The sequence below is a fragment of the Pan paniscus genome, chromosome 22 (assembly GCF_029289425.2).
Source record: "Pan paniscus chromosome 22, NHGRI_mPanPan1-v2.0_pri, whole genome shotgun sequence".
NCBI lineage: Eukaryota > Metazoa > Chordata > Mammalia > Primates > Hominidae > Pan > Pan paniscus.
Window position 1 is genome coordinate 42,033,488 of NC_073271.2, and position 12,180 is coordinate 42,045,667.

General features: G+C 59.3%; 1 protein-coding gene across 50 annotated transcripts in view; it reads left to right on the forward strand.

Annotated features, from left to right (window-relative positions):
* PCBP3 (poly(rC) binding protein 3) overlaps window positions 1–5,438 on the forward strand; it is a 310,671-nt gene extending 305,233 nt beyond the window's left edge. For all 50 annotated transcript variants that reach the window (XM_055105323.2, XM_055105313.1, XM_055105322.2 and 47 more), the window contains 2 exons: window positions 2,930–3,099; window positions 4,659–5,438. In XM_055105323.2, the coding sequence (XP_054961298.1) occupies window positions 2,930–3,099; window positions 4,659–4,695 (207 nt within the window). In that variant the 3' untranslated portion in view covers window positions 4,696–5,438. The remainder of the gene's footprint in view (window positions 1–2,929; window positions 3,100–4,658) is intronic.
* Window positions 5,439–12,180: the final 6,742 nt, after the last annotated feature.

Here is a 12,180-nt window from a genome sequence, read left to right on the forward strand (position 1 = left end):
CCTGCTACCTTCTTGGAGAAAAGGAAAAAATAAAATGGGCGTGCTTGTTCTGAACTTGCCTGTCATCTCGTCCACGTCCGTCTCTTGGTCACAGTTGGATCATGCTGCCTCAGCGTTCCTGCAGAAAGACACTGCTTGGAGGCAGGGACTCCTGAGACTCACAGGCTCCCCAGCACGGCCACTGGGGACACAGGCCAGTCCAGGGGCCCCAGCCCTTTGGTTCCCTTTCTGACGATCACTATGGGCCTCCCTCACCACCTATTTCAGTCCTTGCTCTTGGCCATGCAGGCGCTGGTGCCTGTGGTCACCCCTACTCTGCCCTAAGCAACAGTCACCCACCCACCAAGGCTCATGCCCCTTTCCTTGGTTCTTAGCTGCAGAATCAGCCAGGCCTTCTGCTGGGGAAAGGAATCTAAGGTGTCCGACAGTGGTCTCTAGGAGGAGAGGCTGCAATGGGAGTTGTTACTGCAGTTCCCGTGGAATTTGGCATTGACATCTGATTAGGAGGGGCCACATTATTTCAGAATATTTCTATCGTTCTTCTTTGAATTTGCAATGGAGGCACACAAGGGTCAGGAGAGAGGAGGAGAGGAGTCTGCTAACTGCTGGCAGGGTTCGCAGGTGCAGGTGGGGCCAGGTGGGAGGCGCCCTTGGGCTGCAGGGCTCAGCCTAGAAGGCATCCTCCCCTGCATTGAGCCAGCTGGCCTAGGGCAGGGCAGGTGAAGGAGGTCCGACCTCCCCACATTCCCTTCTCATGGCAGAGAGTGCCAGTATAGAAGTCACAGTGCTGTTCACCTTGGCATTTGTGGTTAGGTGGGCATGCCCTGGCTGCTCAATGATGTCCCATCAGCATTCAGACACCACAGCTATGTGCAGAGGAGGGGAAAGGCCTGTGGCAAAGGCAGCACCCTCCAGAGCCTGGGGAGAGGGGCACCCTGAGCAGCACATTGCAGGGAGCAGAGGGAGAGGGTGGGGTGAGAGCAGGAGGGGGATGCGTGCCAGAGCACAGCTGGAGCGAGGCAGTTAGAAGACAGGGGCAGATGGTTAAGAGAAGAGGGTAGGCCCTTTTTGCAGGAGGGGCAGGGAGATACTTCCTCCAGCAGGCTCCGAGGAGAGATCCAACAGCACATGTGCACAAGGCTTTCCGTGCTGTGCGCTTCAGCAGACACCACGTGCTCCAGCGCAGAAAGTGTTAGGGAGGAAAGCTGGCTGCGTGCTGGCCAAGGAGGGGTATAGGAAGTGGGGCAGTGCAAAAGCCCAGGAGCTGCTCTCCCTCCTGGATGTTGGCATCTTACAGGGACCTGTGGTCATGCTGCCGAGTCAGCCATGTTTCCCCTCTCCATGCGGGCCGTGCTGCTGTCCCTGGCCCCCATCAGAGATGAGCCCTTCAGATCTCTCTGCCACCAGGGAGGAAGATGCAGCCAGGCAGGTGAATGTGGCCATGTGCCAATTAGGAAACCACCCTCCTAACCCCAGTGGCACACTCAACACCACACACAGGCGTGAGCAGGGAGAGGGCTGGACTGCGGGTGGGGCCTTGGGAGATGTGGGTGGGGTCTGAGAGGTGTGGGGGAGCCCAGAGATGCAGCAGGAGATAGAAGACTCCCAGCAGCCCTGGATTCTCCAGAGTGGGGGTCTCTGTGGATATCTACAAAGACTGAGGGTTCTATAGTCCAGTGAGACAGCTGTCATTTCCTTGTAACCAGCAGAGATGGCCTCTAAGGTGAGCGGAGTTGAGACACCATAGGTCTCCTCAGGGACAAGGGCTGGCTGGCAGGGCACCTGTGTCCCACCATGGAGCTGCTGCTCACCCCACAGACTGAGCCCCTTCACGCTTGAAAGTGGACGTCCCTCCTGCATGCCGCCACATGGCCCAGCCCAGCCCTTCCATCCAGCGTCTCACTGGTGTAAGGACAGAAACCTGCTCCTGTCACTCAATTTCACCACCGTTCTGACACCCCAGCAGCCTCACGGGAGGTGGGAGTGGACTCTGCCTCAGGGCCCTCGGGGACCCATGTGCCCAGCTGCCCTGCTGGTGCCCTGTGCCGGGCACCCTCCAGTCTGGGGCTTTCTCTGCCACAGGTCTGGCCACGTCTCTTTCCTGTCCAAGCTCCAGAGCTCTCATCCGTGGCCTATGCGTGCATGAAGGAACTCCGTTCCATCCAATGTTGGGCATTGAGAGATGCCACTGGCTCCTGTGCAGTCTTCTCTGGGGGCCCGAGTTGTCCCTGACGCCCCTCATGGCTGCCCCATACGCCCCACCCTCCTCCCTCAGCTGCTTCAAGGAGCACCCTCATTCTTGATGACTGCCTTGGCCAGAGGCCACTGTGTTCCATCTTTAAACAGGGGTCCCAACAGGGGAATGAAAGGAGGCACCCGAATGGCCTCAGAGTTTAATCTAAGTTCGGCAAAAGCTAAGTTTTAGGCAGCAGTGAGCTTTGCTGTGGCTTCAAGCACACGTTTCTTCTTGAGCATTTGTGATGCTGCCTGTCTGGGCAGAACGGGTCTCCCTGGGATGTGGCCAAGAAGGTGCAGACACCACTGGGCCATGGTGGAGCCTCCCTGCTCAGCTGCTGGCTGACACCTGTGGGTCGCTCCTGGACCCCGGGGTGACCAGTGTGGAGCACCCAGGCCGAGTGACTGTGCCTCTTGGCTGGGTGGGCCTCCTACAGGAGTGGGTAGCAGGGCGGCTCTGAGAGGGGCCAGCAGAGGCACAGGTGCTCTCAGCCTGACCTCGGGCAGGTGGCCTGGATCAGGCACCACCTGCAGGCAGGTGTGGGCGGGGCCTCTCCAGGGTGTTGAGCTCAGGTCTTGGGGCAGAGTCCAAGGCTGGCGGCCCGTCCCACGGGCCCCCTCGGGCGCACTGCCCACAGTCTTCAGGGGCTGGCTTGGGCTGTTCTCTAAGAAATCCCCCCGTCCTTGTTTCTAGCTAATAGGCTGCATAATTGGACGCCAAGGGACCAAAATCAATGAAATTCGACAGATGTCTGGAGCTCAGATCAAAATCGCCAATGCCACGGAAGGGTCCTCAGAGCGTCAGATCACCATCACGGGGACCCCGGCCAACATCAGCCTTGCCCAGTATCTCATCAACGCCAGGTGAGCAGCTCCCAAGGGTCTCTGAGAGACAACCGGAATGGGACGCGCCGGCCGGTGTTACATCACCTGGACAGTCGGGGGGTGGGAGGAGGCACAGTCTGGGCCACACTCTGCCTCCCCTTCTGTCCCCTCTGCTCCAGGCTGGATGGTGGGGACAGGATGGGATGGTGACAGCCTCCATGTAGACACGGGGCCGCCTCACTCTCCCGACCTCCCACCCGAAGCGTCTCCAGGGACAATCCCGGAGGCTAGAGAGGAAGGCAGGTGCTCCTGTGGCCCCAGACAGGTGGCCAGAACTATCCTGGAAGGCCTGACTCTTGTCCGCTCAGAGGTCTCCAGAAAGACCAACGTTTGGGGACTTTGCTGTTTTGCCTCCTTTTTCATTCTCATGGAAACGTGTAGGGACGGGCAGGACAGGACTCTGCAGGCCGCTTCCTTCCATGGGTCCCTGTGCACATGGGAGGGTCTGAAGCCACCTGGGTCCCTGTGACTGCACCCCACTCGGCCTCAAGCCAGTGCCCCACCCCCGCCAAGCACACCGTACCACCAGCCCCCCCACCAGGCACGCCGTACCACCGGCCCCCCCGCCAGGCGCGCCGTACCACCGGCCCCCCCCCACCAGGCGCGCCGTACCACCGGCCCCCCCCGCCAGGCGCGCCGTACCACCGGCCCCCCCGCCAGGCGCGCCGTACCACCGGCCCCCCCGCCAGGCGCGCCGTACCACCAGCCCCGCCGGCCTCCTCCCTCCGCAAGGATGTCCTGCTGCAAGAGCCCTGAGCTGGGCTTGTGGGACGGGAGGGGAGGGGAGGGGAGGGGAGGGGACGGGAGGGGAGGGGAGGGGAGGGGAGGGGCCTCTAGGTGGACACAGCCCTGCGTGGGCCCTGGAACCCCTGTCCCGGTGACCCTTCTCTTACCTGCACGCCCAGTGAGTGGGTGAGGGGCTGCCTGGAGAGGACGAGGACACCCTCCAACTTTACCCACTGATGCCCCGCTGGGCTTCTGCCTCCATCCAGAGCCAGGCTGGGCCTCTTTCCATCCCTGTGGCCGCAGGCCCACGGGCAGGAGGCTGGACAAAGTGCAGCGTTGGCAAACCCAGGGCGAGCCTGGGGATGGGGCTGGTCAGGGAGGTTCCCGCCTGCCAGACCGCATTACTGACAGCCCCACTGGGACCCGTGCTTGGGGCCAGATGGTTCTTACCCACATACACTTACTCCTGTGGCAACCAAAGCCCCTTCTCAGATGCCAGGTGTGAGGCTGGGAAGGCCCTGAGCACCCCCAGGGGCCGACCCAGGGCTGTGTAGGGGGCTCCACACGGGGAAGGCCTCAAGCCCCCATGCAGGGCTGGCTCACACACCTGACGTGGTGATGGGCATGGCGGGGACCAGGGCGGGGAAGAGGCCTGTGTGCTCTGCTGTGGCCTCCAGCTCAGGACCTCCTGAGCTATTCGGGATGGCCTGTCCCAGTGAGCACAGAGGCCACACAGCCCGGCCTCACGTCTGCCCACTGATGTGGGCGTTCGTTGTGACCGTCTCTCCCTCTCCTGCCTTTGTCTGTTCCAGGCTGACGTCCGAGGTCACCGGGATGGGCACGCTGTAATCCTACCCAGCACCCTTCCCCCGCGTCACCCACCTGCCAGAGCCTAAGGCCCCCGGCTCTCGCACTCTGTACAGCCCACCTTCCCTGCCTCACAGATACCAATAGAGAGGTTTTCTTAATTAACAAAAGGACGTATGCCATGGAGAAACACACCCGCGCACACAGCTGCTCTCTACAGAGGCTGCAGGCTCCGCCGAGTCCCCCCTCAGTGTTATTTTATTTATGACTTACGCTCCCGTCTGCCCGTGCACCGGCATGCAGTGGTAATTATTTTAGAAATATTGTTCCTTGGTGTCAGCGTAGCTGTCTGTCTTAGGAGCTGGGTCGGCGTTCCGACAGCACTTCCTGTCCGCCCTTCTCCTCTGCCATCCAGAACCGTCCAGAACTGTTGCCTGAGACCCCTCCTCTCTCACACAGCCCTGCCGTGCTGACTCGGTTTCCCCTCAGAGCCAGTGTTATCTGGGCTCGAGTTTCTGCCCCAGGTTGTGTGCTGGAATCGGGGGTGGCTCTCCTGCCACCCACGGGGAGCGCCAGGAGAGGAGGGTCGTGGAGGATGTTGGGGCTCTGACCCCAGGAGTGGGGTGGAGGGCGGAGCCTGCTGGGGGCCCTGCCTTCACAGAGATGCCGCGTGCTGGGAAGGCTCTTGGGATCCCCTGAGCGTCTTCCAGGGTGGCTGGAGAGCACAGACGCGCCAGGGAGCCCCCTCTGTGCTCCTCAGAGTTCAATAAATGTCGTGGCCCCTCCTCACCGGCTCTGGCTTGTCTTTGTGCCCCGCAATGCGCCCAGGCCCCGGCACTTCCTTCCCCTGGGGAGACATTGCCCTGAGCCCAATGCTTATCGAGAAGCCTGGGTTTCTTCTCACACACAGATACCATTTCATTCCCCCTTTCCACAACACACATAAGCACTTCTATTTGTACTTTGGCAAAACTACTTAAAATGACAAACACAAAAACACCATTCCTGCCCAGGCACCAAAATGCCAGTTCCTAATTTGTGAGACTTACTCCCTTATAGCCGTTATGGGTACCAGAGGCCATGCCCGGTGACCCCCAGTGCTTCCACAGGTGGAGCCTATCCGCCTCACACCTGCTTGGGGACAGTCCACGTGGCTCACTTGGCAGCCTGTGCTCACCTTAAGAAGCCTGGCTGTGCCCCTGCTCAATCCTGAAGCCCTGGGTGTGACTCAGGCCCTCCCCTCAGGTGATTAATCCCTAACCCAGGCCCAGGGAATGGGGGGAGCCCCCAGGTGATTTATCAGGAAGGACAAGACCCGGGATGGACGGGGAGCCAGGCACCGGGGAGGGCAAGACTCGGGGGCTCCTGTCCCAGCTCTGCAGGCTCAGGGCACCACCCCCACACCTGGATCCTGGTGTTCACGGGACCTTCTAGAAGGTGGTGGGCCTGGGATGTGTGGACAGACATGGCTCACTGACCCCTCACTGGAGGTGTCTGTCAAGAGTCAGCAGTTCCAGGAGGATGGGAGTCTGGCCAGAACCTGGGGAGCCTCCAGGGGCCCAGGACAGCCTGCTCCAGGCTCCTAGCCAGCCACATGGCACCCGCTCACAGGAGCCCCTTCCTGCCTGATCAGGCAGAAGCCGGCCTGTTTCCCAGACTCCACCTGGCCTGCCTCAGCCACCTGGCCCGTGTGCCGGCCTGGAGGGCCCCGACTCAGCCTCCTGGACACACTCCTTGCCCACCCTCTGCCCCCGGGAGGAGGCTCACAGGAGTGAGCCCAGTGTGGCACCTGGGCACACATGCTGGTACCTTAGGACTGGGGTTCCCACCGGTGGGGCCCAGACACCAGGATGTGGAAGACACAGGCCTTCCTCAGCACCCGTGTCAGTGGAGATGGTCAGTCAACAGCGTGGGTACAACTGACAATGACAGACGCCCTGGAAATGAGACACCACGAGAAGAGAGGAATCAAAATGGGATGATCATGGAAGGATCCCTAGAAAGTGCAGGCTGGGCAAGACCAAAGAAGGTAAGCAGTTAGTTGCTCACTCACCTGGAGGAAGAACAGCAGGCAATGGAGCACTCCTGGTGGTGGGGGGCACTCCAGGTAGAGGGGGCACTGCAGGTAGAGGGAGCACTCCGGGTAGAGGGAGCACTCCAGGTGGGGCAAAAACTCCAGGTGGAGGTGGGGAGCACTCCAGGTGGGGGGAGCACTCCAGGTGAGGAACACTTCAGATGGGGGGAGCACTCCGGGGGGGCGCTCCAGGTGGGGGGAGCACTCCAGGTGAGGAGCACTTCAGGTGGGGGGAGCACTCTGGGGGGGGCACTCCAGGTGGGGGGAGCACTCCAGGTGAGGAACACTCCAGGTGGGGGGAGCACTCCAGGTGAGGAACACTTCAGGTGGGGGGAGCACTCCAGGTGAGGAACACTCCAGGTGGGGGGAGCACTCCAGGTGAGGAACACTTCAGGTGGGGGGAGCACTCCAGGTGAGGAGCACTTCAGGTGGGGGGAGCACTCCGGGGGGGCACTCCAGGTGGGGGGAGCACTCCAGGTGAGGAACACTCCAGGTGGGGGGAGCACTCCAGGTGAGGAACACTTCAGGTGGGGGGAGCACTCCAGGTGAGGAACACTCCAGGTGGGGGGAGCACTCCAGGTGAGGAGCACTTCAGGTGGGGGGAGCACTCCGGGGGGGGCACTCCAGGTGGGGGGAGCACTCCAGGTGAGGAACACTTCAGGTGGGGGGAGCACTCCAGGTGAGGAACACTCCAGGTGGGGGGAGCACTCCAGGTGAGGAGCACTTCAGGTGGGGGGAGCACTCCGGGGGGGGGCACTCCAGGTGGGGGGAGCACTCCAGGTGAGGAACACTTCAGGTGGGGGGAGCACTCCAGGTGAGGAACACTTCAGGTGGGGGGAGCACTCTGGGGGGGCACTCCAGGTTGGGGGGGGCACTCCAGGTGAGGAACACTCCAGGTGGGGGGTGCATACTAGATGTGGGGAGCACATCAGGTGCAGGGGCAGCCAGAGCTGGGGTGGAAGGGAGCCCAGAGCAGGTGAGGAGGGGAGACGGGGGAGCTGGAGTAGCAGGGTGGGGGTTGTGCAGAACTCTCAGCCCCTCAGGACTCAGGAGGACAGAGGCACAGCAGAATCCAGAGCCCCAGCTGGGCGTGAGGGGGCTTGAGTGGGGACTCAGAGCCAGGGACCAGGCTCCAAACCAGAGCTGGAGGCATCCTGTGACTCAGGGCAGCTCACAGGGCAGTGCCGCGAGCATTGATTGAGCACCTGTGTGGGCCTCACAGGAGGCCCTGGACTCTCCTGTGATGGGAGACGCGCAAAGTGGCAATTCTCAGTTCTAAGGAATCAAGTGAGCATGAGCCTCACAGCCCCGCAGGTCAGCGGTTCCCATCCTGCGCCTTCTTACGTCTCCAGCGACCCAGCTCCCGGTGCCCCTTCCCCACAGTGTGAGTCCCGGTTCCACCCACAACCACATGGTCAAGGCCTCGGGCTGAGGAAACGTGCAAGCTTAGAACAAGGGGCGCTGGGGCACCCCAGCCCTGGTGGGCGCACATCATGGGCGTGGGAAATGTGGCTGTTAGCTTCTGGAAGCCTATGGCCGAGTCTCCATCTAGCCCGGGCACTGGCACCTGGCCCAGGGCCACAGGGTCACACCCTGTCACTTACAGCGAGTGTCCCCAGGTCGCCAGACATCCCCGCACCTCGGTGTCCTGTGGACACAGCAGGATCTATGCCCCCCGCTTCCTCAAGGACAGTGGGGTGTCTGTGACTGTCAGGAAAGGGGCAGGAATTGGCTGACTCCAGTGGCGTAAGGTAGATGCTCACAGTAATTGGAAAATAATTGGACATTCTCATTAAGCAGCACATGTACCCAGGGCTTTGTCAGAAGGGCGACATCTGAGTCCCTCAGTTGCTGAGACTGGGAAACGAATAGACAACAGAAATGGGTTGCTCACAATTCCGGAGGCAAGGATGTCCGAGCTGGAGGCGCTGGGTTCTGTGTCTGGTGAGGGCTGCTCTCTGCTTCCAAGGGTGCCTTGTTACCGTGACCTGGAGCGGAGGAATACTGCGGCCTCTGCATCCTCGCGGAGCAGGCGGGAGGGCTCCCTTCAGCCTCCTGCGGAAGAGCATTGGCCACCTCATCACCTCACAGAAGGCCCACCTCTTACTACTGCTGCGTTGGGGATTACGTTTCAACATGAATTTTCAGTGGCCTGCATGCAAGGCTACACAGGCAATAGCTTGTGACCATGGTGGACAGACCCCACAGAGGCCCAGGGACCCCCACCTCAGCATTGGAAGACCCCCTCCCTGGGGCTGTGGGAGGGGTCTGTGAGTTGCTTCTGACCTGTAGGATGTGGCAAGGGGCCAGGATGTCACTCCCTGGCACTGCGTAAGGCTCCAGCTCCCCTGCTGGCATTGGTGAAGCAAGCAGCCGTTTTGGGGCTGCCCTAGAATGGCTGCGGGGACTCTCTGCCTCTGGAGGTGGACTGCAGGCACCTCTCCGAGCGAGCTTGGGAGCCCCAGCTGACAACCAGCCAACACCTGAAGCGCTCACTCCTGCAGCTGCAAGGAAATGAATTCTGCCAACAACCTGGGTGGGCCCAGGAGTGGGTTCTGCCCCAGTCCAGCCTCTGCATGGGAATGTGACCACCGGCTCCCCGATGGCAGCCTGGGAGACCCTGAAGAACAGAAGCCAGCTGAGCTGAGCCGACTCCTGACCCAGGAACCGTGAGTTAATACCTGGGTGCCGCTTCGGCTTCTACGGCTTCGGTCATTTGATACACGGCTGCAAAAGTAAGGCAGTGGCCAGACACGTCACTGGCACTCCCTCCTGCTTCTGCCTTCTGTAAGCTCGTGGGCGGGTTGAGGTCAATGGGTGCTCCTGGGGTGGCAGGCATCCCCAGCAGGCTGGGCCTGTCCCCAGAGGCTCCTTGGCCCGTGTGACCTCGGATCAACACATCCCCCTGGCATGGGGCTCTCCGTCTGAGAGCCTGCTTGGCACGAGAAAGTCTCTGGTGTTGAACGCCATTTTCACAGCGAACAATGGGCATTCGTCCTAGAATAGGCAGTTTGGGTCTTGTGAAAATGTGACCATTTGCAAGTTTTTCCGAACGTTCTGTTTCAGAAGCATTGCACTGTCCATTGTTGACATCTCTGAAAATTTTACTGGGACCATGATTTTGTAAAATCAAGCTGCCTCGCCAACAGCTCCCTGTCACGGGCCACAGGAAAAGACGCTGTCCTTACGAAGTCGAATTCATCCAGGCGGCCCTTGGATGGCACAGCGGAGCTTCTCTTGCTGTTTTAACTGTATCTTCTTTCTGTCCTTTGGTTTCCAGAATCCAAGTCTTCTTTCGTCTCATCATTTTCTTTTCCTTCTTTGCTGTCATTATAATTATCTGTATTTTCTTGGTAACGACTGCCAATCACAAATGATTCTTCTCTGTATTGTTGTGGTCGTGACCCTGGAGTTTCCGGCGTCCAGTGTTGGCAGCAGAGTTTTGCTGTGTTTTGCTTTGTTTTTAACGTTTTGAGGCCCCCGGATTTTGCTTCGTACATTTAGCCTCCAGTCAATTCCTTCCTGCTCATCGAGTCTGAATCATGGCATGAGGAATAATTCTGAAACATAGATGCTACTATATATTATGTGTGTGTGTGTGTAAAGCCATATGTAAGAGCAATTCAGATGGGTTTTTTGTTGTTGTTGTTTGTTTGTTTGTTTGATATGGAGTTTTGCTCCTGTTGCCCAGGCTGGAGTGCAGTGGCATGACCTCAGTTTGCTGCAACCTCCGCCTCCCTGGTTCAAGCAATTCTCCTGCCTCAGCCTCCTGAGTAGCTGGGATTACAGGTGCCCGCCACCACGCCTGTCTAATTTTTGTATTTTTAGTAGAGACGGGGTTTTACCACGTTGGCAAGGCTGGTCTCGAACTCCTGACCTCGTGATCCACCTGCCTCGGCTTCCCAAAGTGCTGGGATTACAGGCGTGAGCCACCATGCCTGTGCTCAGATGGGGTTTTAAACTCCAACTGCCTAATAGTACTCCAGTTACATACCACTGTATTCACATATGTAGGGATGTGGGGAGGGAGCTCTGTCACTGGAGTATTGATATTTGTCTCTTCATGCCATTTGGCGTGCCGTGCATGAGTGCAGATTTGCCGCCATTTCATCCGGAACTGCCACTGTGTATGAGGACAAGACACAGCAGACGCAGCAGGTGTACCGAGCTGTACGGAGCCCGTGGTCCCAGCAGGGTGCGTCTGCTCTGTGGAGCTGCAGGTGTGGCCCTCCCCACCCACTGCCTGTGTGATGGTGTGCTCAGCACTACCGGCCCATTGCCGGGGGAGAGGGTTCTCCTGTGGCCACAGTGGGAGTTCCATTGCTTGCTGACAGAGGCACATGGCTGAGGACTGAGGGAACTTCCCACCAACCGGCTTTTGTGCTGAACCGTTTGAGCTTCATTCTCTTCCACGACCCGCATATCCTAAAGCCGGCAAGGCCGCTCTTTGCCTATCTCCCGAACAGAGGCTGGGCTCTGGATGATCCATCTTCCTCCGGAGACTCTTTGTCCAACCCGCCGGCTCGCATTGGGATGGATCAACTTCATCTCACTGAAGTTGGGTCGGACTCTGTGAGGCTTACTCTGCTCCCAGGTCACCCCCGCTTAGGGCAGAGTGCCCAGGGCTGCCTCTGGGTGTCCACTGGTCCTTCCTCCTGGGTGGGTTTTGAACTTGACTTGTCGTCTGCCCAGCACCATTAGACCAGAGCTCTGTCCAGCTTTGAGCAGTTTTCTGCTGGTCTTCGTAGCCTTCTGTTGCATGAGGTTCACGAGCTGCAGATGCCTGGCTGAGCGAGCCAGTGGTACAGGGTACTCCGGGGCCGCCGCCACACCTCACGGGCCTCTCCTCTCTCCGGGACCCCAGCCCCTCTCCTGAGGCTGCTGCAGAAGCCCTCAAGCATCACAACAGATTTTTTAAAATTCAGCTTTTGAAATTGTACTTGGTGGGAATGTTTGTCTAAGTAAACGCCGTCACAGAAGTGCTGGCCCATGAGCTCGAAGGCTTTCAAAGAATCTCATGGTTGATGTAAAAATCTCACAAGGCAGGAGCTTTCATTTTTTAAAATTAATGTAATAGATATTCTAATATTTAGTAGACGAATAAACTGTTCTCAGGAACTGTGGCGACATCCAGTCAGTGGTCACCTCTTGTTCCTGGTGGACATCACTTAGCACCAGTGCCGGCAGTTTTATAAAACAGAGGATAATGTCGCGGGACTGGCCGGCCTCAGAATTGCTCAGGGTTTGGACTCGTGGAAATCCAAGGCACCCTGCAGCTCAGCCATGGGAGTTCACCTCCGACTCTGAGGATCTGAGGGAGGGAGGGAGGCCCTCTCTGGGGACCAGTATTTGCCTCCACGTGGCTAAGGCCAGTGATGCAGGCTGTGCGGTGTGCTGACGGACTCGGGGAAGGTGGAGGAAGGAGGCCTGGGGGAGGGGCTTCTCTTACCCGG